A 25,322-nucleotide genomic window follows, 5' to 3' on the forward strand; every position below is an offset into this window, starting at 1 on the left:
CCACTGATGTGTTTACTGTCACCATAGTCTTCGTCGTAGAGTTGGAGTCACGCGGCATGTAGCCTTTTCAGAGCGGCTTCTTTCCCTTAGTCATATGCATTGAAGATGCCTCCATGAGTTTTCATGGCTTGATAGCTCTTTTTTTTAGCAGTTAATATTCCCTTATGTGGATGTATCACAGTTCGCTCATCCACTCACCTATTGACAGGCGTGCTGATTGCTTCCAAGTTTAGGCAGCCATGAATAAGTCTGCCATGAACATCCACGTAGAGGGTTTCCTGTGGACCTTGCTTTTCAATTCATTTGGGTAAATTGCAAGGAGCATGATTGCCAGATTATAAGGTAAGAGTGTGTTTAGTTTTGTAAAAGACTGCCAAACTGTCTTCCCCAGTGGCTGGCTCAGTGTGCACTCCCACCAGCAACGAGCGACAGTTCCTGATGCTCCACATCCTCGCCGGCATTTGGTGCTGTTGGTGTTCCAGGTTTTGGCCATCTGAATAGGTGTGTCGTGGTATCTAATTGTGGCTTTAATTTGCATTTCCCTAATGACATATGCTATTGAATGTTTTTTCTTGCGCTTATGTGCTATCTTGTATCTTTGGTGAGGTGTCTGTTCAGATCTTCTGCCCGTTTTTAAATTGGGTTGTTTGTTTTCTTATTGTTTAGTTGTAAGGGTTCTTCGGATGTTTCCATCATGTCTTTTATTGGGTGTGTCTTTTGCAAATATTGTCTCCCAGCCTGTGGCTTCTCTCTTGATTCTCTCGACAGTGTCTTTTGCAGAGCAGTTTTTAATTTTAATAAAGTCAAGTTTTTACATGGCAGCTCTGGACTCCAAAAGTGAGTCCTCTAGCGACCAGGTGGGAGCTAAAGAACCTAGGCCAGGCAGCGTCACCTCCAGTCAGGCAGTCCCAAGACCACCCAGATTCACTGGAAGGAGAGGCAGATCCTGCCCCGGGTGGAGTAGTGTCAGCATCATGGGCGCTATCATTGCATTCATTTCTGAAAAGCCCAATCTGCCACATTTCCAGCTACCCAAACCCTGGACAACTCCTGCCCTTCTGACAAGCAACTTCTTGTCCCCTAGAGAAAAGGGTTTCAGGGTGCCCTGGTCTCCTGGCATGTGGATGGTCTTTGGGGGTTGCCTGCATGCCATTGCCCCCTGAACCTGGCTGACTCTTCCAGCAGAGACCCCCCCACCACCATCCAAGGGATGAACCACGATTGATCTGGGCCAGAGAAGCAACCCTGTTTCGTTTCCCGTGATTGGTCAGCTTGGAACATGTGATCCTTTTCTGACCAATGAGATGCAAGAGGGAGACTGGGTAGGGGGAGACCTGTTCCCTGCCTTGCTTTCCTAGAGCTGCTGTGGCTGAGTAGCAAGCTCATAAATTCATCCCCATTCCTCTGGCAGCACTGAGCCCAAGACCCAGGTGTCAGCAGAGTTGGCTCCTTCTGGAGGCTCTGGGGAAGGACGTGTTCCCTGTCTTCTCACTTCTGGAGGTTCTGGCAATCTTCTGTGATCTATGGCTTCAGATGCATCATTATAGCCTCTGCCTCCATCTCCACGTGGCCTCCCTGAGTGTCTGTCTCCACGTGGCCTCCCTGAGTTACCTGTCTCCGACTGTCTGTGTCTCCACGTGGCCTCCCTGAGTGTCTGTCTTTTCATGAGGACTCACTGAGCATCTGTCTCTCCACGTGGCCTCCCTGAGTGTCTATGTGTCCACGTGGCTTCCCTGAGTGTCTGTCTCTCCACGTGGCCCCCCGAGTTACCTGTCTCTGAGTGTCTGTCTCTCCACATGGCCTCCCTGAGTGTCTGTCTCCACGTGGCCTCCCTGAGCATCTGTCTCTCCATGTGGCTTCCCTGAGTGTCTGTCACTACGTGTGGCCTCCCTGAGGGTCTGGCTCTCTGTGTGGCCTCCCTAAGTGTCTGTCACTCCACGTGGCCCCCCGATTACATATCTCTCCATGTGGCCTCCCTGAGTGTCTGTCTCTCTCTGTGGCCTCCCTGAGTGTCTGTCACTCTGTGTGGCCTCCCTGAGTGTCTCTCCACGTGGCTTCCCTGAGTGTCTGTCACTCCACGTGGCCTCCCTGAGTTACCTGTCTCTGAGTGTCTGTGTCTCCACGAGGCCTCCCTGAGCATCTGTCTCTCTGCGTGGCCTCCCTGAGTATCTATGTCTCTATGTGGCTTCCCTGAGTGTCTGTCACTCTGTGTGGCCTCCCTGAGTGTCTCTCCATGTGGCCTCCCTGAGTGTCTGTCTCTCCACGTGGCCTCCCTGAGTGTCTATGTGTCCAAGTGGCTTCCCTGAGTGTCGGTCACTCCACGTGGCCTCCCTGAGTTACCTGTCTCTGAGTGTCTGTGTCTCCACGAGGCCTCCCTGAGCATCTGTCTCCGTGTGGCCTCCCTGAGCATCTGTCTCTCTGCGTGGCCTCCCTGAGTGTCTATGTCTCTATGTGGCTTCCCTGAGTGTCTGTCACTCTGTGTGGCCTCCCTGAGTGTCTCTCCACGTGGCCTACCTGAGTGTCTGTCTCTCCACGTGATGTTGTTTTTATAAAGACATCAGTTGGCTGGGAGCGGTGGCTCAGGCCTGTAATCTTGGACCTTTGGAAGGCTGAGGCAGGCAGATTGCTTGAGACCAGGAGTTTGAGACCAGCCTGGCCAACATAGCAAAACCCCCTCTACAAAAAATACAAAAAATCAGCCAGGCGTGGTGGCACATGCCTGTGATCCCAGCTGCTTGAGGGTCTGAGGCAGGAGAATGGCTTGAGCCCAAGAGGTCAAGGCTGCAGTGAGCCAAGATTGCGCCACTGTACTCCAGCCAGGGTACTAGAGTGAGACCCTGTCTCAAAAAAAAAAAAAAGATGGCCGCACTGCATTAGGGGCTTCCCCTACTCCAGCGTGACCCCATCTCAACTCTATTTCCAAATAGGGCCATGCTCTTAGGTACAGGGTTTGGGACTTCAACATATGCATCTCTGAGGGGCACAATTCACCCATAATCTCTCCTCTCGTGGGGTCCCCACACCTGCCCTTAGCTGGCCCAACGCTCGTCCCAGCCACCCCAAGAAGTGGGAGACATGCAAGCGGAAGTCTCTTCGCCTCCTTTCTTCCCTCTCTGTTCTAGAGGTGGCCATGGGAAGATCTTTCCCTCCTTTCTTCCCTCCCTCTTCTAGAGGTGGCTGTGGGAAGATCTTTGCCTCCTTTCTTCCCTCCCTGTTCTAGAGGTGGCCATGGGAAGATCTTTCCCTCCTTTCTTCCCTCCCTCTTCTAGAGGTGGCTGTGGGAAGATCTTTCCCTCCTTTCCTCCCTCCCTGTTCTAGAGGTGGCCACGGGAAGATCTTTCCCTCCTTTCTTCCCTCCCTCTTCTAGAGGTGGCCTTGGGAAGATGTGATGCCCGGAGCTTGGCAGCCATTTTGCCCCCACAGTGGCACCCACCTGAGGAAAGGGGGAGGACAGATGGGAGCCCCAGGGGCCCCATGATGTAGAGGAGCCGAGCTCCTCCTGAGACTGCCTCCCTCTGAGTTTCTTGGGAAGGGAAAAAAGCACCCCAGTCCTCTGAGCTGAAGCCTTTCCTCCCTGACCTTCTGAAGAGGGTGCAGGGATGCCCAGGGCTCACGGGGTCTTGGGGACTTGGGCTTATGTCTAGGATTCTCCACTTGTGGCTATGTACCTTCAGGGAGGTCACCTCACTGCCCAGAGCCTCAGCTTCCTCCATGATGGGGCCCTCGTCTCTACTTCCAGGCTTCCAGGGTTCTGCAAAGCACACGGCTTAGCTGCGGGTCTTACACCACAGGCGGCTCATCAGGCACTGCCTCCCCAGTGAACGTATGCATGAGGGCGGCGAGCCCCTCTGTGGCAGGTGGGGAGGCAGGGGTCAGGTGCGGGTGGGTGCAGAGCTCAAGATCTGGCTGCAGCACTTACAGCTGGGGAGGGCCAGCCTCGGCTCTCCTTTCTGTAAGAGGGACAGATGACAGCTCCGGTGTTGGTGCTGTCAACACAAACGGGGCACAAAGTGTCACCACTGTTGACACAGTGAGGGGACCCAGTGAGGACATGGGACCACCTCCACTGAGGCCCTGCTGGCTACAGCCCAGCAGGGTCGGGGACTGCCTTGGAGGCTCAGGGCGTTAGGGGAGGGGGTTTTGGTCATGTGACCCGGGCCCAGCCCCATCCTCCCCTGAGTCACTCTCAGGCTTCAGGGCTATGAGGACCCCCAGAATGTCACTCCATGCCCCCCCAGTGGGTCTGAGGCCTTCCTCTGAAATGCTCTGGCATGGGGTTGTGTGCCTCCTGCCCTCTGTCTACCCAGCTCCCAGGCTGGGCTGTGTCCTGGGGTACCCAGACCGGTCACCCCCCAGTGACCGCTGAAGCCCTGGTGGGGCTTGGATATCAAGGCCTGGGGTGTGGATACCCAAGAGGGGCCGAGGGCCTTCTTTGGATGCCCGGGGTCTCTGTGCTGAGCGTGGCACAGGATGTTTTGTGGGGGAGTGCACGCTGTTGAGTGGTGGGCCTGAGACAGCTCGGGTTGGAAGAGAACATAGCCTGCCCTGACTTGCTGTCCATACCACTTGGAGCCTGACATGCACTGAGTGTGAGCAGGTGAGAGTGCAGAGCTGGTGAGCCCCACCTCCAGCCCCCACTCCTGTTGGCGCCTCAATCTCTCTGATTGCATTGATTTTCACTGCAGTGTTTATTAAACGCTTAATCTCCCTCCACCGAGAGCTCCCAGAGCTGGCTTGGCATCCCCTATTCCTATGGCTCACTAAGCCCAGATGAGAGCCTGGAGGGGAAGCTGGGGCAGTGGCCTGCACAGGCCCTGAAGTCCACACAGCCTCTGCTTTGGAGCAAGGGCTGTGGGGATGGGGTGAAGGATTGGCTGGTGTGGGCAGGGTGCCAAGCCTAAAAGAGGGGTATGATAAATACTGGATGAATGGTGGCAGTTGATGCCCATCCTCAGGGTTTGACCAGCATATCCAGAGGCTCAGGGCCCAGTCTGTGATCAGGGATTGGGACCAGTACGTGCCCAGAGTCAGGGCTCAGTCAGTGATTAGGGATCAGGGCTCAGTCTGGGATCAGGGATCAGGGATCAGGACCAGTATGTGCCCAGAGTCAGGGCTCAGTCTGTGATCAGGGATCAGGACCAGTATGTGCCCAGACTCAGGGCTCAGTCGGTGATCAGGGATCAGGACCAGTATGGGCCCAGAGTCAGAGCTCAGTCAGTGATCAGGGATCAGGATCAATATGTGCCCAGGACCAGGGCTCAGATGGTGATGAGAGATCAGAGGTTTCTAGGAACAGGGTCAGGCCTCAGCCAGGATGTTGTGGGGACTGGAAACAGGCTCTGGAGTGTTTTGTGCTGTTCCTGGCCCAGGAGGTTACATTCCCCAGGCAACACTCCCCCTCTTCTTCCCTTTCTGCCCGGTCAATCTTGAAGACTCTCCTCCAAGAACAAGTCCACACCTCGGGCCCTGCTGTGGTCAGAGTGCAAATGTTGGTGTCAATCCTGGTCCCTGGTCATGCATGACCTTGAGCAAGACACATGACCCCTCTGAGCCACGGTTCTTCCATGGAATGGGACCATGCCTGGCCACTTCTGGTAATGGTCATGAGGACAGATGGAGACAGGGAGCAAAGTCAGTTTGGTCAGCACAGCTGCTGAGGAATCATCAGGAGAATGCACACCCAGGTTTACCATTTGCAGGGGTCTTGAAGACCCCAAGGGAACCCTGCCTCAGGAGCCCTGTAGGCCTAGCAGCTGCCCGGCTGGTGCCACCTCGCCTCTCCCTGACCTGCATCTCTGCACAGTCCCCACAAGGGTGTTAGGAAAACCCGCCAATCATGCCTGGTTCTCACAAGGAGAGCTGTGAAAATGAGTGGTTGAAAATAGCCCGAAAATACCCCCGGCCCTGCCTCCTCCTCCTCTCCCAGAGAGGGCAGGGCTGGCAGAGAAGGGCACCTGCGGAGTGGGCCAGGCCACTTGGGTTACATAAGCTCAGCCTTGGCCTTGGGAGAAGGCTGAGGGATCAGCGTCAGCGCCAGGGCCAGGAGGAACCTGGGCATCACCTTGCCCCACAGCCAAGGGTCCTTGCCCGGAGTGGGCCTGGGCCTCGCAGACTTTCCATGGGCAGAGAGGACAGGGCAAGGGAAGTCCCCAGCACGCTTGGCCTTGAGTGCCCCCACCATGTTCCTTCCCTCCCCAGCTGCCTGTGCCGGGTCCGGGCGCCCAAGACCAAGACCTGCCTGCCACATGGCCTTGGCCAGTGCCTGCACCTCTCTGCACCTTTCCCAGAGTGCACAGGGAAATGGCCCTGCCCAGCATCAGTGGGGCAGCCACCATCCCAGGCGGGGCTTGGCAGAGTACAAAGCAGGCCTGGACGCTGGCTCCCACTAAACCCAACCCACCCCCGCCTTACCTCTGCCCCGTCCCAGCCTGCAGGAACCCTCAAGAGGCAAGCCCTGCCCTGGCACCCATCCCCCGGGGCCCCCACAGGAAACACACACCCTGCGTGGGCTGCAGGGACCTCAGCCTTTCCAGGCCTGCATCTCCTGAGTGGCTTCCTTAATCTGTGAGAGGAGGCAGCTGTCCTGAGATTTGGGGCAACAATGTCCCATGAGTTCCCACCTCTTCTGAGTAAGGCCCTGGAGAAGACTTTTCCAAACGTGCCTGGGCTGAGGCTGGAGCAGGAAGGCCAAGGGCAGGCGTAGGGAGGAGTGCTGGGGTGAAGGCTGGAATGGGCTGGCGTCTGGTGGGGACGCTGGATCCCTGCCCTTCCAGGGGAGCAGAGACTGTGGCATCCCTCAGCCAGCTAGCACAGGCTTCCCTCGGGGGTGGCTTGTACCAGGTGGGCCCATAGGGCTGTAGGGGGGTTAGGATGAGGGGGTGCACAGTGGGTCCCTGGGAAATCGCAGTTCTGCAGCACTGGAGGCAGGTGGGGTGGGGAGCTCAAGGTGCGGAGCAGAACGGGGACCAGGTGCATGAGGTCAAGCCTCCACCTGTGCCTGGCATGCCTGCCAACCCAGAGGGAGGGAAGCAGGGCCGGGCTGAGTGAGTGCAGGCAGGAGAGCCAGAGCTGGGAGTGGGCCTGGGTGGCGAAGTGCACACGGAGGGCAGGCGGCCCCGGCTGCAGAGCAAGGACCACGGTCCAGACCAGGACAACAGATGCTCGTTTAATCATGAGACAGACTGCCTAGGTAGGTCCTGTTGCTGCCTCCTCTTTACAGGCAAAACAGAGAAGGTGCAGGCGGAGTGAGCCACTGGTCTGAAGTTCACAGCTGGAGCAGGGAGGGGCCAGCACCCAGCCATTCCTCCCAAGGTGCCCCCAGGGTCCCTGGTGTGGGGAGAGGTGCTGGGTGGCACGACCTGGAGCCACAGGAGGCGCACTTGCTGGAGTCCAGCCAGTGACGAGTGTCACACACCCCCTGCCTGGGAACCCCACCTTGGAGGAAGCCTCAGGACCTGGGTGGAGGCGGGCCCGGCGGGGATGACCACTCTCCAATACAGTAGCCACCAGCCACATGTAGCTATCTAACTGGAAATGGATTACAGTCAGTCAAATTAAAAATTCAGTTCCCCAGGCCACAAGCCACACTTCATGCCCTTGGTAGCCACTAAGGCCAGTGGTGGCCATGCTGGACGGCACAGACACAGAACGCTGCCACCATCACAGGCAGTTCCATGGACAGAGGCATCCAGAGATTGGCTCTGGACTCGGATGCCTGGGCCTAAGGGTTGGGCCTTCTCTGACCTTTGCTGGCCCCAGTCCAGGGGTGGGCTGTCCAGGACAGAGGCGAGGGGAGGCCAGGGAGGAAGAGAGGAGGGGGATGGGGGATGGGGGAAGGGAAAGGCAGCCTCCCTGGGTCCTCTCTGTCTTCCTGGAAACCTGGGTTGGTGGCAGCCAGGAGGCCACCTCCTCGCAACTCCTCCCCATGACTCAGGCCCTGAACTGGGATGGCTGGAGAGCAGAGCACGCCGGAGTCACCTCCATGGGTCCCCACGCTGCCTGGCCTGGGTGCAGGCTGAGAGCCACAGAGGGACTGCAGAATGTCACAGAATTGAAGCTGGCTGTGCATCTGCCTGGGAGCCAGGTTGTGCCTTGTCTCTGTCCCCCATCTTGGGATGCAGAGCCCTGGGTGGAGGGACTGGCTGCTTTCCTCCTCTGAATCCAGGCAGCAGATGGGGCCTCTGGGCAGAGGAACCAGGGAGGGTCCTGGCCATGTTTGCCTTTGCTGGCTGATGGGTGTGCTGAGACAGAGGACCTGCAATGTGCCTGGGACACAGGAAGGGGCCATGCCTGCCAACCAGAAGACCAGGGGAGGCTTCCTGGAAAAGGAGGCCGGGTGCACCACACTGTTAGAACCTTGTTAACAGGAGCCTCTGCCCTCACTATCACTTGCTCTCCGACAGTCTCTCTTCTTTTCCCATCCTTCCTCAACATCTGCACAGTTTGGGGCACCTTCAGGCTGAGCTGGGGGTGGGAGGGGGGCCAGGATGCACCAGGACAGGCTGGGCAAGGGCAAGGCCTCAGGGTCCTGTATGGCAGTAGGCAGGGGCTCCAAGGGTCCTGACTGGGAGGCTAGCCTAGACTTGCTGCATCCACAGTTATCTCCTCTGCATGTGAATCCACTAAGTCCTCGCCATTCTGGTCACCCCCACACAGAGGCCCTTCAGCCTCTGGCTGGCAAAGTCCATTGAGTACCTCGAGAGGACCAGGGGTCCCCTTCCTCCTGCGCCCCCATGCGACCTCAGCCCTAGGAAGCACTGGCTGATACAAAGTGCCCTCATTCTGCCCTGGGGGGCCCTGCAGACGGCTCTGGGGGACCACGAAACGGGAGTCACAGAGCTGGGTTGTAGACTGCCCTGGCTCCCCTGTGGCCTCAAACAAACACCCCCCTCCCTGAGGATGGGACAGTCCTATGTGAAAATGGCTGGAAATACAGGACTTTGAGGCACACTTCCTGCTGCCCCACTCTGAGGCCTCATACCCCCCTTTCTGTTTCCCACCAATCAGGGACGCCTTAGTCTACACTTAGCCTTGGGACCAAAGCTCTGGATGTGAAAAGCGGTCATGGGATCAGGGCTCAGTCTGTACCAGGATGGAAGCTCGTGTGTGGCCAGAGCTCAGTGTGTGACCAGGATCAGGGCTCAGCATGCAACCAAGCTCAGTGTACGACCAGGATCAGGGTTCAGCATGCGACCAAGCTCAGAGTACGACCAGGATCAGGGTTCAGCATGTCACCAAGCTCAGTGTGACCAGGATCAGGGCTCAGCATGTGACTAAGCTCAGTGTACGACCAGGATCAAGGTTCAGTGTGTGACCAAGCTCAATGTAGGACCAGGATCAGGGTTCAGCATGTCACCAAGCTCAGTGTGTGACCAGGATCAGGGCTCAGCATGTGACTAAGCTCAGTGTATGACCAGGATCAGGGCTCAGCATGTGACTAAGCTCAGTGTGTGACCAGGATCAGGGCTCAGCATGTGACTAAGCTCAGTGTGTGACCAGGATCAGGGCTCAGTATGTGACCGAGCTCAGTGTGTGACCAGGATCAGGGTTCAGCGTGTGACCAAGCTCAGTGTACGACCAGGATCAGGGTTCAGCGTGTGACCAAGCTCAGTGTGTGACCAGGATCAGGGCTCAGTATGTGACCGAGCTCAGTGTGTGACCAGGATCAGGGTTCAGCGTGTGACCGAGCTCAGTGTGTGACCAGGATCAGGGTTCAGCGTGTGACCGAGCTCAGTGTGTGACCAGGATCAGGGTTCAGCGTGTGACCAAGCTCAGTGTGTGACCAGGATCAGGGCTCAGTGTGTGACCAAGCTCAGTGGGTGACCGGGATCAGGGTTCAGCGTGTGACCAAGCTCAGTGGGTGACCGGGATCAGGGTTCAGCATGTGACCAAGGTCAGTGGGTGACCAGGATCAGGGTTCAGCGTGTGACCGAGCTCAGTGTACGACCAGGATCAGGGTTCAGCGTGTGACCAAGGTCAGTGGTCATTGATTCCAATGTTGGGGGCAGGGTCACAGCTGAGTGGCTGTGGCCAGGGATCATTTTGTGGCTATGGAGAACACTGAGAAGATGCCATGGGTTACAATCCCTCTGGGCTGCGCGAGGAGGTTCTAGGGCCCAGCGTCCAGCTGGGTGTGGTCCCCAGCAGGGACCGTCAATTCCAGCCTCCCAGTGCTGGGCCCACCCTGGGTTCTTCAGGCTGTGGACAGGACCCTGAAAGGAAGCCGATCTGGGTGTGAGACGTGCAGTGGCGGGCAGGGAAGGGGGTGAGCAGGTGAGGGGAAGGGAGTTCAGGGTGCACACTGAGGCAAGCCTCCTGAAAGCCAGTTGCCGGTTTAGGTTCTAGAATCCCGGAGTGTCTAGGCTGGAAGATACCTTCAAAGCCATTCAGACACACACGTGCCAACAGGGAGACGGGGCTGAGGTGGGGTGAGCGGGACTGCTTCAGGGCGCCCTGCTGGGAGCTGGTCTCGGTGGGCAGAACTCCTTACACCTGACCTTCTCCCTCCCTGGGGAGGGGCTGAGGGCTGGGCCGGGGGTGGGAGGTGGAACCCTCTGAGTCCTGGATCAGGAGCCGGGCTGAGAGGGCGATTTTCTAAAAGGGGCGAGTTGGGGAGGGAAGCAGAGAAGGCCCCGTGCTGGGAGAGGAAAGGCCCTGCAGAAAGCTGGGCCCAGACGGGAGACCGCCTCACCCTGGATGGCCGCATTGGAGAAGGCCCCAGCCCTGAGAACCTGGGGCTGGATTCCCCAGCGGAGGCACCGGGATCGCTGCCACCCTCTGGGCTCCAAGGAGGAAGGCTGAGTCCTGACTCAGAGCTGCTGGCCTCCTGGCCTGACATCAGCCGCCCCCTGGTGGCCATGACTGCTGGTGCAGTGAGGAGACGGCAGGGCATCGCCGCCAGGACTGGGAGGAGGGGGTGCCACTCGGCAGGGGATCCTCAGAGGCAGCCCGGGCACCCTGCCCTTTTGTCAACAATCCTGTCAAAGCCTTGGAGAAGAAGGCCTTTTCCCCAGGAGGAAGGAGGTGTGACACTGCCCGAGAGGTTGGACCGGGAAGCGGACTGCCCCTGCCCTTTCCTGGCTGCCCTGTGGCCTGTGTCTCTGGGCAACTTCTGGCCAGTCCCTGTGGACACCCCTAGGAGCCTTGGCCACAGATCAGCCTTGAGGAGGGGACTGATATGGACACAACAGAGTCCGGCGAGCTGTGCGCCATGCCCAGGGGCTCGGTGGGCTTGAGTTCCCTGGTCTCCTGGTGACCTGTGTTGTGACGGTGGTGACTGCCGTTGAGGGCCATGGGAGGACAGGGTGGGGTGGGTGCTGACATTCAGGTAGGGGTGGTGGCGGTCCTTGTGAATTTGTGTTGGTGGTGGCAATGGTGGTACCCAGTGGAGACTGGCTGATGGGCTGACAGAAGCAGCCAGGCCGACGGTGGGCCTGGGTAGCAGCAGCAGCGTGACCTGCTGAGAGATGCTTCAGTGTGCAGAGTGCTGGACATCCACACAGGGGGACTTGCGCTCAGAGTGGACCACACGTTGAGGGCTAGGAGAAAAGGGTTGAGGCAGAAGCATCTTGGTGGAGAAGGATCCCGCAGTCACTTCTCCAAGGTCCTTCCTTCTGGGAAGGCTCCCTCTGGGTACCTGTCCAGCGGTCCTGGAAGCAGAAGAGGGGCCGTGGATGATCCAAGGCAGCCGAAGGGGCCATCTCCATCAGCTGATGAAGAACGAAACCTGAATATGGGGCTGGGAGGTCCCCCATGTCACCAAGTCAAAGGAAGACGGATGGTGACAATGGGAGGAAGTGCCTGGGGACAGCCACCCAGGGTCAGTGGTGGGTTCGACCTCACCTTCAAATCCATCTCCTGGCTCTTTCCCCAGCCACTCCCCTCAACATCTCTCAGCACAGGGTCCATGAGGAAGAACTGGACAAGCCCCCCCCGTGAGCAGTTCAACTGGCCCTACCCAGTCCCCGCCCAGCCCCCACTCTCTGACCCTCTTGGATGGGGTCAGGAGTCTATGCCTCCACTCTCTCTCCTGCCCATCCCCCACTCAGCCCGCTGTCACCCCCATCCATGCCTGGTCCTTGCACCTGCACAGCCTTCAGCCAAGCAGACCTCCACTGGGTGCTGCCCATCCACTTACCCACCTATCCCGTCCATCCTCACCCGTCTCTTCCCTCAATCCATCCTCACCCATCTCCTCCCTCAATCCCCATCGTCCTCCCGCCAGCTCTCCAGTCATCCGTCCATCCATCCGTCCACCCCACTTCCATCTACACCCACCAACTCATCCATCCGTCCACCGTCCATCCACCCACGCACCTGCATTGCCTAGGCACAACCCCTCACTTCCTTCCCTCCATTCATCTGTGTGTCCGTCCTGCCGTCCACCATCCATCATCCAGCCAGCCAGTGGGGCCACTCCCCTGCTCCTGGAGAAGGCCGAGAGCAGGAACCCAACTCTTGGCTTCTCTGCTGAGCGGGGCAGGCACCGGGCTCTCCTAGGTGTGCGCGCGTGTGTGCATTTTATCCGCCCCCCCTTATCTCGCTCCCCTCCCCCCACGCCCCCGCCCCCCGCTAGCGCTCCCCCTCTAATGTGTGATCTGGAAGCTCTATAAAGCCTGATGTAATCCGTAATGCAGTCTCTGGCTCCCGATTCGGGATCCAGTTTCAGAGAGCGAGAGATTGGGGAGCGCCGGCAGCCGGGTGGGGGGAAGCAGCTCTCGCCTCTCTCCTCCTCCTTTTCCTCGTCCTCGGCCTCCTCCTCCTCCTCCCCGCGCCGCCCCGCCCCCGGCTCGGCTTGGCTCGCCCCCCCCCCCCCCCCGCCAGGAAGGGGAAAAAAGGCGAGAAGAGCCGGGCAGGCGAGAGGAGCGGAGCGGCGGCGGCGGCGGCCGGAGAGGGAGCGGCGGGCGCAGGCGGCGGCGGCGGGCGCGGCGTTGGCGGCGGCCCCGGCGGAGCGAGCGCGGAGCCGGCGAGCCGGGAGCACAGGCGGCCGCGCTGCGTCCTGGCCCGGCGCGGGCCCGCGCGCCAGCATCGTCCGCAGCGCGGGCATCCGGACCCTCCGGGCGCCCGGGGGGCTCCAGCAGGCGCGGGGGAACGGGAGGGGGCCTGCGTGCGCCGGCGGGTGCGCTCCAGGGGGCGTCCCGGCGAGGCCCAGAGCGGGCCGGGGGCGGCGGCGGCTGGAGGAGCCCCCCCCACCTCCGGTCGGGCGCCCGGCTCAGCCGCCGGCGACGCGAGGCGCTCGTGGGGATTTGCAACTCGCCGGATCGAGTCCTCGCCGGCGGGGCCGCTGCTGCTGGGGAAGGTAAGGAAGGCTCCGGCGGGGGCCTGGGGGCGCGGCGGGTGGGGGCGCAGCGAGGGTGGGAGGGGGTCGGGGGAGGGGCGGGCGCCCAGACTTCCTAACTTCGCCGTTTGGGGCTTCGCAGCTCCGAGGTTTTGCGCTCAGAGCTCAGGAGTTTGGACCCCCACCCCCTACCCCCTCAGCCCCCTGCCCTCTCCAGCGGTGGCGATGGAATGTGGCAGGTCCCCGCGAGCCCGCATTGGGCAGGCTGAGGAGGGGGCGACCCTGGACGCAGGAGAGGCTCCTCGGCGCCGCTCGCCTCCTCCCCATCCACACACCACAGCCTGGCACCCCTCCTCATCACATGCACAGGGCAGGCTGGGGAGGGCGTTCCCGCTGTACCCCCAGCACACACAGACGCTGGCGGGGGTCTAAGGGAGCCCCCCATGGCCCCCAACAGCCACACATAGACGCAGCAGGCTCCGGAGAGCCCCCGAGCGCGCCCCCTCCTGCTAATCACGTCCAGGGCCCCCTACAGACATTGTAAGGGCCCGAGACGTCCTCCCCCCACGCACAGAGCCCGGGGCAGGCAGGAGAAAACCCCAGACTCCTTCTCGAAGCCCTCGCCCGTAGAAGCCCTCGCCTGTAGACCTGGCATTGGCAGTGGAGACTCCCTGGAGGTACTCTCCCCCACTTCGGGCGGAGGGCTATTTTTGCGCCCCCCACCCCCACGCGAACGCCCTCGCTCTTCCCTCCTTGTCTACCTTTCCACTGGGTCGGACAGGCCGCGCGGATAAGCCGCTCTCAACTTTGGGCCGGCCCTGTGCCGTCTCCGCTCCAAGCGCCGAGCACTCCCGGGTCCGCGTCGCCGGTGAGCAGAGGCCGCCGGCCCTCCACCGTCGCCGCGCTAGCTAGGAGCCGCGCGGAGCTGCCTCGAGGAACGAGCACGGCCCCCGCCCCCTCCTGGGGAGGCTGGGGGCTCTGGACCCGGCCAGGAGCCCTCTCCCTAGGTCCCCGCGGCCCCCTGGGCGAGGTAGAGAGCTCCTCCGGCCTCGGGAGGGGGCGGCGGAGCTGAGAATCACCGCGAAGCGATGCGACCGGGAGGGCTTGACGGAGGCTGCGGCTCCGAGCCCGGGTCCCTCCTCCTGGCCGCGGCGGCTCCTGCTTGGCCACTCCCCGGCAGCCTGAAGAGAACGCCTAATCTGGCACCCCAGCCCCAGGCCGCTGGGCACCTTACCCCTTTCCACTTTTATTTTGGGCTTCTAAGTTTCTTGGAGCGCAGGCGCCCAGGCTGGGACCCGAAGAGCCCTAAGCCGGCCCTCTTTCAGCACCCGTCCCCGCCGCGACCTCCCCGTTCTTCCTCCGGGTCTGGGGCGCAGATTCCTGGGCTGCAACTCCGGAGTAGTTGAAAGGCAGGAAGGCGTGTGGGCGGGTAAGGGGCCTGCACTCCCGCCCCAGAGGAGCCGCTTGTCGTTTGTGTTGGGGAGGGAGCTGGGAGGTCTGCTCTCCCGCTCCACCCTGGGAACCCACGGAGACCCTCAGGGCTCTCCCCACAGACACAAACACACGCCCCCTCGGAGCGAGAGCCGCCGCGGGGGAACAGCAGAGGCCGCGCGGGCGGAGGCGGGGGAAAGGGGAGCTGGGTCCCTTTTCTATCTGGGAGGGAGGTGGTATACGGTGTGTGGGGTCCGGGGAGGCGACTGTCACGTCTCCTAGAACCCTCATGCCTTCCACTCGTCTGCGACCCCGGCTGCCGAGGAGGCAACGAGGGAGGTCGAGCCGCTCCCTCCCGTGGGCGGCAGCAAAACTCTGCGCCCGCACGCCGGGGTGCCGCGGAGTCCGGCTTTGAGTACCCAGCAAGGTCAAGCAGGCGAAGGAGGGGGCGGGGGTTCCTGGGCGCGCCCCCGTCCGTGCACAGTCGGGGCCTTGGAAGGGGGTGTGCGCAGCCCGCCGAGTCAGTCCCTCTCGCCTGCCGCCCGCGCCCGGTCCCCGGAGGCGGACGTTGCGCGCGTTCGGGGATCCCGGAGCGCCCGGCGCCCCACGCCCTCCCTTCGGCTCGCTAGCTGCTCCTTGGCGCTGCTTTCAGACTTGTTGCGCCTCGATCTGGGGGGCAGAAGGCTGGCCCGGGAGACCCGGCGGCTGAGGGCCGAGCCGCGAAGCCCAGGGATGCGCCAGAGAGGCGCGCGGCTCCGCGGGTGGGCGCTGCACTGGGGGCTCGAGCCTGGAGTTTGCCGCCTCCGATCCCAGGGAAGGGCGCTTGTTCCTGCCGGGGTCCCGCGCGGGGGCGGATAGAGGGCGATTCGTCGCCTCCGCCTCAGGCAGCACTCCTCCGGATCCCGGGCTAGGGAGGGGGCGCAGCCAAGTTGTGGAGCCCTCGGAGGCCCTTCCCTCTACCGCAGGCTCCGGCCCCTCTCGGACCTCGGTGGCCGCGTCCGTGAAATGCGGGCGCGGGCTCTGCTCTCGGATCCCTTCCAGCCCCCGACCCTCCGCACTTGTCCCGAGATCCAACGTGCCCGGTCCGCAGCGTGCTGGGTCTGCGGCGTCAGGGTGGCCCGGGTCCCGAGACCATCTGCGCTTGCGGACACAGCCGCGGGGCCTGGCATGAAGGGCCCCAGGGAGGGCCTAGCAAGCGCCCGGGGTCCGAGCAGCCTCCTGCGGCGTCCTCCGCCCCTGGTCGGCCCGACCCCGCCTCCGGGAGTGGGTCTTGGGGCGCGGAGCACGTCCTCCGGGGACGCCGCGGGGCTCCAGGCCCAGGCGGCCGGCGCGGGGCCGCAGTGGCGGAGGGCGGAGGGCCGGCGCGCTGCCGCTGACTGCCGGGAGAGGGCGCCCGCACCGCGCCCGCGCGGCCCTGCCCGCCCCTTCCGTCTCCTCCGCTCCTGGCCCGCGGCTCCGGCCCCATCTTGGGCAGCCCCGGCCGCCACCTCCCTCCCGCCCGCCCGCCCGCTCGCTTGCTCGCCGTCCGCTCCCGCCTCCGGGTCCCGTGACACGCCTGGCGTCTCGGCCAGAGCCCCCCTCGCCGGCCCGGCCCGGTCCCCGTGTGCGGTGCGCTGGCGTGAGCGCGCGTTTGCGTGCTTGTGTCCATGTGTGGCGCGCATGCACGTGCGTGCCCGTCCGGGAGGCTGGGGGCACGTGTGTGCAGGCATGCAGACTTGCACATGTGTGTGCGTGACGGGGGCGGGTCTCGCGCCGGTGTGGCCCCGGATGGCAGGATTTAGTCAAACCCCGTTTTACCGTCGGCTCTGGCTCTGGGCTGCCCCCGGGTCTGTTCTGTGTGCACGGGATGGACCCCTGGGAGGAAAACTCCAACACCCGACCCTCAGCAAAGACCCCGAACCAGGAGGGTATTGTTAACCCCTCCGGGCCCGAGAGCCCACGCCCTCCCTTTGTCCTCTGGAAGCCTCCGGCCTCCCTGGCTGCAGCTGCGCCATCGGCAGAGCTGTGACTTCTGGGTAAACACGCACAGGCCTGGGATCCCCCTGTAGACAGCCGGCGTGCACACAGAGGAAGTGGCACTCACTAGACGCGTGGGTGCCCATGTGAACACCCTCGAACTGGGAGCAGGGCAGGGGGCAGGGGGCAAGGGGGAGGGCGTGGTCCTGTGCAATCCCCCACCCCAAGCACTAAGGCTGCGGGAATATGCAGGAAAAAGCTCCTGACCAGCTCTGCCAAGGAGGCTCTGGGGAGTGCAAGAAGGCAACCTACAGGGGCCTAGAAGTGGGGCTCACCCAGGAGGTGCCCCACGGAAGGGCAGGTGGGTGGGTGATGAAGGGGTCAGAGGTCCGGGCAGAAGGAAGAGCCGGCAGTGCAAAGGCCCTGGGGCAGGGCATTGTGCGGGTGTGAGAAATAGACCAGAGCTGGAGAGGAAGGTGGGAGGCAGGACAGGGGCTGCAGAGGGGTCCGGGCCAGACCTGAGCCCTGAAGGTCTTGGCCCATGTGCTGGGAGCTGCTGTCAGGAGCCATAGGAGGGTCTCGAACAGGGTTGGTGGCTTGGCCTGATGGGGATGCCAAAGAGATGGGGCGCCCCGTGGGCCACAGGTCATAGGGCGCGTCAGGAGGCTGAGTGCACAGCCTGTTGAGTGCCACTGCCACACCCACAGCTGCACTGCACAAGACGCAGGCCACATTCATCACAGTGGGCGGGCGGCAGCCAGCCCCGACGCCACCCAAAACCAACACACACCCCGGTGTGAGGCGCAGGCAGACACCCAGAGCAGGCACGCATGTCCCCACAAAGGCAAGAAACACGGAACACCAGGGTGCCATGGCCCGAAAACCTGAGTCCCATTGTGGGCTCACGAGGACATGGGTCAGCACGAGCACACCGTGAGGTGCACACGGGTGCACACGGCACCCCCGCCCCGCGATGTGTGCCTGTCTACACACGCAGAGGGGAAGGAGCGGAGGTTCAGACCTACAGACCGCACGATCCAGAAGACACAGCCTGGATGTTCATGTCCAGGGATGGGGCAGGGAGGCCCCCGCAGGCAGAGACTGGCAGTGGGACCCAGGGGGTGCTGGCCCTGCGTTCTGCTCTGTGACCTTCATCAGGCCCCAGCGCCTCCTTTCCTCATCTGTGCTCCACTCCTCGGGGTTAAGGTGAGGATCCCCCTTCCCCCGCAAAGCACAGGCTACTGAGGAGGAGGCTCCGGACTTCTCCACTCCTGCCCCACCCTCCCTCTCTTCTTTTTTCATACTAACTCATTTCTGTTAATTGAGGAAGCAACAAAAAATAGGATCAGTACCAAAGGACTAGCCTCCTTCCTCCACAGAGCCCTGGTCCTCTTGCCTTCTGCTACCCCGTTACAGGCTCTTGTTCGGGGCTACCCTGCCTGGATGGACCGGTGGAGACCTCTGCCCCTCCTCCCTCCTTCCCTGCATGGGTTTCACAAACACAAACATGCACACACCCACCCCTTCTGTCCCCTGTCCTGCTCATCGCCAGCCGCAGCACCCTCATATTTGACACCAGCACCCTCACTGCCCCCCTACCATCTCACCCCACCCCATCACCCCCACCACCATTGCCCCCGAGGCTACCTCAGCCGCACCCTGCCGCCAGCACCACACTGCACCATCGTTCCTATCTGACCCCACCTCCATCCTCAACACCAAAGCCAACACACACCTTCCCCCCATCACTCCCACTCGTCTCAGCAGCACCTGGACACCCCTCATAGCCACCTCCCTCAGCATGATCGCTGTCACCTTGGCCCCCACCTGAGGCTCCTGTTCCCTTCACTGGCCCCCATGGCTGTCCTCCTGCTTGTGGCGTTCTGTTCTCTCGGGCATCCCTCTCTGGGGCTTGGTCAGGGGAAGGGCACGGCAGAAGTCCTCTGCAGCTTCGCTGTCAGGCCCCCAACCACTTGCCTTCCTGGGAGAGGAGCATGCGGCAGGCTGGTCCCCTGCAGCCCACCAGGCAACTGAGCTGTCCCGGCCCAGCGCAGCTGAGGTCAGGAGGATCCAGGGATTACTGGGAGCTCAGAGACTGGGGTGGACCTTGAGATGAGACAGAACCTGTGTCCTGGTGTCTGTCCCCCACTCCTCACTCAGCTGTGGGCCAGTTTTGGGGGTGCTGACTCTTGACTGAGACATGTGGTTGAGGGGTCTTTGAAGTAAGAAACACAGAGGAGCGGCCAGGAGGCTGAGAAGATGGCGCTGGCTGGGCACTGGCCTGGGTGCCAGGCGGGGAAGGAGGCTTGCAAAGCCCACACCCCACCCCCGACCACCACGAATCCCAGCCCATCCTCCCGGGCCCTGGGGGCACACGGTTGGTCTTTGGGCCAGCACCTCTCTGAGGCTAAGTTGGCATCTTTGTGACAGGAGGGTGGGTGGCCCTACCTGCCTGTCCTGGAGAGTGCCAGAGCGTCCAGGGTAGCGCCTGTGTAGTGCCAGGGAGGGTAGGGCTGTCCAGGCAAGTCTTGGTGAGGCCCCAGTTCCAGCTCGGGGGTAATGGCCACCCCAGAGGAACGCATTTCAATGGGATTTCAGAGCCCCGGGGAAAAAGGAATGGGATTCAGGGAGGAGGAGAAGGGCCCCTGCACTCTGCACCCCCTCCCTGTTCCCCAGCCCCAGAGAGCCTGTCCCTGTGCCCATTCCAGATCTCACGGGCAGCTCCTCCAGAAAGCCTTCCTCTCCACCACAGCGCACCCATATGCACACATAGACCCGCCTTGCCCCTCACACACCTGAAAGACGTGTGCAGACCCACATGCTGGCAAATCACTGTGTGTGCACACACTTGCTCACATACACCTGCACACATGCATGTGCACACAGCCCTTGAACAGTGTGCACACACACTTGTAACAACTCACAAAAGGAGCATGCACACACCCTGCACGTGCACACGCTTCCTCGCCCCCCGAAGCACACATGCCACATGTGCACACTCACGTGTGCAACTCAGCTGGAACACGCACATTCTGTTCCCCACTCGCTCACACACACACCACTCACACCTGCACAGCTTTCACTTGCACTCACCACACGCACACACGCACACATATGTGCAGCACACACAGCCACACATGCATCCTCTAGCCCCTCCTTGCACCGAGGCTGCTCACCTACTGGACACACCTACTCTCTCCCTCAGTCTCGCTCCTCCCAAATGCTGGGCCCTGGCTGCAGCTGTTCCTCCCCATTGCCACATAACCATAACACCGCGGCCTGCCCGCCGTGGTGGGGTGGAGGCCTGGGTTGGGGCCTGCTGCCAGGATACAGCCTCCTCTCAGGGGTCCTTGAGCCAGGAGACCAGCCACTTTGGAGTCCAGGCTGAGTGCAGCCTCCTCCTCAGGTCCCCATACTGTTGCTAGGGGCTCACCAGCCTGGTGGGCAGCCCCGCCTTCGAGGGCAACTTCTAGGCAAGGTAGCCCTCCTCACTCTGGCCTCGGACCGGCCCCGGGGTGCGCCTGGGACCTCAGTGCAGCAGGGCGGGGACAGAGGAGCTTCAGCACAGGGAGCATCTTTAGGGCCTGCAGGTGGCTTGGGGTGATGAGCCCTAGACTACGGGAAATGCAGTGAGGCCCGGAGCCTGAGGGCCGTTGGAAAGCTGGCCTCTGACGCTGGGCCAAGGTGGTCTGGGACAGTTGGGTAGGATGAGGGGTAACACAGCTCCTATCTTCCCCTGGAGTCACTAGGGGCTGGTCGGTCCCTCTGGGCCTGTATCCATGTCTGGGGAACTGCAGGCTGCAATCACCTTGCCTTCTGCAGGTGGGGGGTCAGATGAAGGTCTGTGTGCCAGGGCAGAGCATGGGGCCAGCCAGAGCGGAGCTTGGCACAGGACAGGGCCCCTTCTGCCTCGGCCCCACAGTGGTCTCTGTAAGAAGGGCCTTTCTCTCCCCGCCAGCAGCTCTGGCCAGATTCTTTGGGCACCCCTGTGCCCAGGCAGCTGGGTGGGGCTAGGCCTGGCAGGCTCTGTGAACATGGTGGGCTCCCACACCCTTGGGGGCGCACCCCCAGGGGGTCCGACCCTGCTGGCAGCCCTGCCCACCCTTAAGAGAGGCTTCCCTGGCCTGCCTCTGCTGCGGGTGGCACGTGACCTGGGCTCTCTACGGGCAGGCCTAGCTACCCTGCAGGTTGACCAGTGGGGGTGTGGTTGGCACAAGCTGGGGTAGGGCAGGTGGCATCTGGGGGTCACCCTGTTGGGGGGAGGCTATCTCAGCACCCCCTCCTCGACTTGGCTAGTCCCCACCTGTCTGGCCCACTTCTTATGGCTCTGAACCCCTGAGACACGCAAATAAGTTGTCCTGGGCCCATGTCAGGGGCCCTGCCAGGACCTCACAGGCGGGGGACGGTGCTGCCTCTGCTTCCGGTACCAGGCCGCTTGAATGGGGGCCGTGGGCACCCTGAGCGGGGAAGGCCAGCCGTCTGCCTCCCAGCCCCCTGGGCAGTCAGTGCCGAGGGCGCCCACCCCACCCCTCCCCCCGTGCAGCCTTTTCTCAGGACACACAGGCGGGCACTGTTCAGAGGGCCGGCAGGACAACAGAGTGCCTTTTGTGGCTGGTGTCTGGGGATGCCATTGGTGGCCTAGGGTGGGCGGGGAGGGGACGCAGGAGGCCTGAGCCCAGGGTCGGGTCTGTCCAGTGTGGACTGGACCCAGAGCGGGCATGGGGTGCCGAGCCGCATGGAGGAGCCCCAGTGCCCCTGAGAGAAGGGCCTTGGACAGCATCCACCGCCCCGGGTTGGATGGTGGGGAAACCGAGGTGCAGGGTGTGATTGGAACCCAGGCCTGGTGGCAGGGTGGGGTGCGTGTGTGCAGTCTGCACAGGTGCAGGATGGCGGCGGGAGGCGGGTGCGGTGCCTCTCATCTGAGGGTGTCTGTAATGGGGGTCCCTGCCTTGCCCACCTCATGCAGAAGCTGTGAGATTGAAGGAGGGGTTCGTGTATCATCTCAGGCCCGTTGCTGGCCTGCGGTCAGTGCGTAGTGAACGTTGGTGCCCTCTTCCCCACGCTGTGGCTCCCAACTCTGCTTCCCGGCCCAGCGTGGCTCGCTCCTGCTGCCTCACCTCTCTGGGTCCCCTGTCTGCCAGCCCAGGCCCTCACCCTGTCACCTCTGCCCAGAGACCAGTGGCACCCCCCGCCCTCCCTGAGGCCACCTCGCAGAAGCTGGCCAGCCTCCTCTGCAGCAGAAGGGATGGGGGCTAGACACCAGAAAGAACTTCCTGACAACAAGGGCAGTTTGACCCTGGAGAAGGTGATGAGAAAGTCAGGAACCTGTGAGGGCTTTGCTGGTAATTGGTCACTGTCCTTGGGAAGCTGAGGGGCAGTGGGTAACGGGAGCTGCTGTTATCCAGGCCAAGATATGGAAACCAATGACCAGAGAAGTGGCCTGTGGTTCGGGGACCAAGACAATCGCCCACTTCTCTGCAAGAGAGTTAGTGACAGTTTTGCCATTAAACTGTAACACTTAAAGACAGGAGTGGCCAGTGCCCATACTGGTCCCCCAGCAATGGGGGCAACCCATGAGCCTCTCCCACCCTGTCACCTGTGGCCTGGATGCCCGGAGTTTTCTGTCCTCATAGTGGAGGCCTGGCATGGGGTGGGCTCAGGGGTCAGCCCGGCCTCAACCTTCAGGGTCCCTGACTGCTGCATGGAACACGCCTTTGGAGGATGAGGCTGGAAAAGCCTGCTGGGGAAATCAAGGCACCTGACGGAGAAGCACGGAGCATGGATTTTGAGGGACCAGGGCCAGGTCCAACCCCCGGGGCCTCCAGGGGATCCTCCCAACCGAGGGGACCTGGGAGCTGATGTGGCCGAAGGGAGGAGGGTGAGCCAGCCCAGGGGAGCCGAGGCCAGAGGTACAGCTGTGCAGATACCACAGCAGCTGCCCCAGGGTGGAGCCATTGTTGGCTCAGGCCTGGACCCCTTTCTCCAAGGCCGTGACTGTGTGTGGTTCTGGCTAAACGCACCCTCTGGGGCACACCCTCCTCTCCCAGCCCCGACTCTGTCCCCGCTGCCCTCACATCCCAGCAATTACAGCACGAAGCCCAGGCTGTCCCACAGCCACGTGGCCTTGTACAAATGTGCCGCATGTGTGTGTTCATGCTCACATATGCACACTCACAGGCACACAGGAACACGTGCACACACATATGCACTTGGGCACACACGTGTGCACACATGCACTTGTGCACACATTGACACACATCTGCTTCTCCCCCTCCACATCTCAGCAGAGGCCACCAGCCCCTCCCCCATTTGCTCTCTGGAAGTCTCCTGTAACCCTGTCCGCATTGACCTTCCTCCTGGCCCAGACACTGCACAGGCCCACCCCTGCCCCCAGCAGGCAGAGGGACCCACTCATCCTCAGGGCCCCACTCAGGCGCTGACGCCTCCTGGATGCCACCCTGGGTGCCAGGAAGGATCAGGAGTCTCCCCTGCACACCCCACCCCATCTCAGCTAGAGTGTCGGCCAACACTGCAGCCGTGTGACCTGGGCTGCAGTGCCCAGCTCAGGCCTGGCATGGGGGGACAGGAGCCTGAGGAGATGGTCCCTGGTTGCCCCCGGCCTTGGCCAGCTCTCTGCCCGCCTGGGCCTGCCTTGGTGTGAGAAGGCTCCGGGGTGGCCCCGTTGGAGGGTGGCGGGCAGGTGGGGTGCAGGAGACCTCGACTGGCTCAGGGATGGGTGAGTCTGCCGGGGGCAGGGCAGGGGGTGAGTGTAGCAGGTGGGGAAGCCCGTGCCCACTGGCAGGCTCAGGGGCCATCAGCCAAGACAACAGCCTGGGCTCCTGCCCAGCATTGCCCAGTGGCCCAGCCAGAAAAGGCAGGTTTGGGCCAGTTCTGTGGGTCTCAAATTCATATCAGCTGGGCCGGCCTTCCGGCCAATATGGCCTCTCCCAAGGCCTGGGCGGGGAGCAGCTCAGTCAGAGATGTTCTAGGGGATGCTGGGGAGCTGGGAAGTAACCTGAGCCCTCTCTCCCCACACCCCCCTGACTTGCTGATGGCCCCTGTGGTCCCTCCTGTGGAACCCCAGGGCTTCAAGGTTTAAGAATCCCAGGGATGGGCACTTCTGGGCCATCTCCTGGCCCCAAGACAGTCTGCCGAGGCCCCAGGTCCCTGCCAGGGCACTGGGCAGTTGCGCTGCCTGGCCCTTAGCCCCTCCTCCCTCTCCAGGCCAGAAGTGGGCCGTGTGCACCTTCCATACCTGGCTGGTCCTGGGGCCTCCCCCTTCCACCTCCTGAGCACTCTCCTTCCCCATGGCCACTCCTGGCCCTCATGCCACTCCCTCGCCATCACCCCCAGGGTGACCCCAGCACTGCCAGGGTGACCCTTCTAAGGGGCAGTTCTGATAGGGGCACTGGCTGCTTCTGATCCCCTCTGCCACCTCTTGCCTACAGGGTGGGCCTCATACCCTAAGAGGGTTCAAGGCGTGGAGTGAGCTGGTGACAATGAGGGGCGACCGGTGATACCAGGGCCCTAGGGGATGCCAGGAGGCCTCCACTCAGCTCAGCTCTCAAGGGCCCGGGGACAGTGGCAGGGGTAGGCCCTCGTCCACCTGCTCTGGGGCCATGCTGGGCCGTGCTGTGCAGAGAGCATGGGCGGTGACCCGCAGGCCTGAGCTGCATTCCAGGCTCAGGTGCCCGGTACCAGCTGTGAGCCTCCACCAAGGCATGGCCCCTCTGTGGACCTCAGCATGCCCATCTGTCAAATGGATCTGTAACAGGGTGCCTCAGTGACAGAGTGCCTGGCACACATCCTATCTCCCTGTGAACCTGGGATGGACTCTTCCGTGTTTTCTCACCAAGCTGGAGCCTGTCCTGGGACACCCCTCCCAGGCCTGCACAGTCCACACGGCGTTGCGGACACCAGCTGCATCGTGGCCAGCCGGGCTTATGAGGCTGCGCTCCCCTTCCAGGCTGCCAGGCTGTACCAGTTTCCAGGTGGGATGACCGAGGCCCTAGACTCCGTGCCCAGCCGCAGGCCCACAGAGGCTGGTCCTTGTACACCCCGGCTCCTGTGCCTGCTGCTGGCACCGCAGGCCCCTAGAACCTGCCCCGCCCTGGGAAGGCTATGCGGTGGAGCTGCCAGGGCCTGGGATGAGGAGGGGAAAGGTGGGCCTTGGCATCTTGAGCTGTGCGGGTCCCTCTGGGGGGAAGGTGGTGCATCTGGGGGTGACACCAACTCGGGGTCAGGGCTAACAGGATTGCCTGGGGCCTCCTTGGCACTTGGAGGGGCATATGGGGCAGTGAGGCTGGCTGACCTGTGGAGGAGTCAAGGCCACGTGGGGTCAGCACCAGGTGGGACTGGCACTCTGCCAGGCTCTGCCGACACTCACCCAGGACTGGGCTCACCCCGGGACTGTAGCGCAAGGTGAGGCTGGGGAGGCCTTCTGGCTGTGGGACCTGCCCACAGCCGCTCCCTCTCCATGAGATGGTGAGGGGGCGCCCAGGACAGTCCGGCTTTTCCATGCCTTGTCCAAGCCCACCCAGCCAAGCGTGTCTGGGGGCAGGATTAGAGGAGGGCTTCCAGGAGGCAGGGGACATGGCAGCATCTTCCCAGGTCTGCCACGAAGGCGCCAGGAAGGGAAGATTGTTTTGTAGGTTTGTCC

At 62.2% G+C, this 25,322-nt stretch overlaps 2 protein-coding genes across 17 annotated transcripts in view; one reads left to right on the forward strand and one right to left on the reverse strand.

The window, feature by feature from the left end:
* Nucleotides 1-7,150: 7,150 nt before the first annotated feature.
* On the reverse strand, nt 7,151-13,209 carry LOC129524024 (uncharacterized). The gene is made up of 2 exons (XM_055348240.2): nt 12,316-13,209; nt 7,151-11,648 (listed from the first exon to the last, which is right to left on the reverse strand). The coding sequence occupies exons 1-2, from the start codon at nt 13,043-13,045 to the stop codon at nt 11,590-11,592; spliced, it is 789 nt and encodes a 262-aa protein (XP_055204215.2). The 5' UTR covers nt 13,046-13,209; the 3' UTR covers nt 7,151-11,589.
* Nucleotides 13,133-25,322, forward strand: part of ADGRB1 (adhesion G protein-coupled receptor B1) — a 94,977-nt gene continuing 82,787 nt past the window's right edge. For 4 of the 16 annotated variants that reach the window (XM_055347925.2, XM_055347923.2, XM_055347934.2 and 1 more), the window contains exon 1: nt 13,135-13,297. The gene's annotated coding sequence lies outside the window, so the exon portion shown is untranslated. Of the gene's footprint in view, nt 13,298-25,322 lie in introns of all 16 variants that reach the window. The other 12 variants (XM_055347930.2, XM_055347932.2, XM_055347926.2 and 9 more) reach the window with 6 other exon arrangements.

This window comes from Gorilla gorilla, chromosome 7 (assembly GCF_029281585.2).
Source record: "Gorilla gorilla gorilla isolate KB3781 chromosome 7, NHGRI_mGorGor1-v2.1_pri, whole genome shotgun sequence".
Classification (NCBI taxonomy): domain Eukaryota; kingdom Metazoa; phylum Chordata; class Mammalia; order Primates; family Hominidae; genus Gorilla; species Gorilla gorilla.

What these genes read in the sequence shown, in the direction of transcription:
- LOC129524024 (XM_055348240.2), bottom strand. Translation starts at nt 13,045, where the DNA reads ATGCCCGCGCTGCGGACGATGCTGGCGCGCGGGCCCGCGCCGGGCCAG. An exon ending in GTTGTGCCTAGGCAATGCAG is followed by an intron (nt 11,649 to 12,315) that starts GTGCGTGGGTGG and finishes TTCTGCTTCCAG; the next exon opens with GACCGCTGGACAGGTACCCA.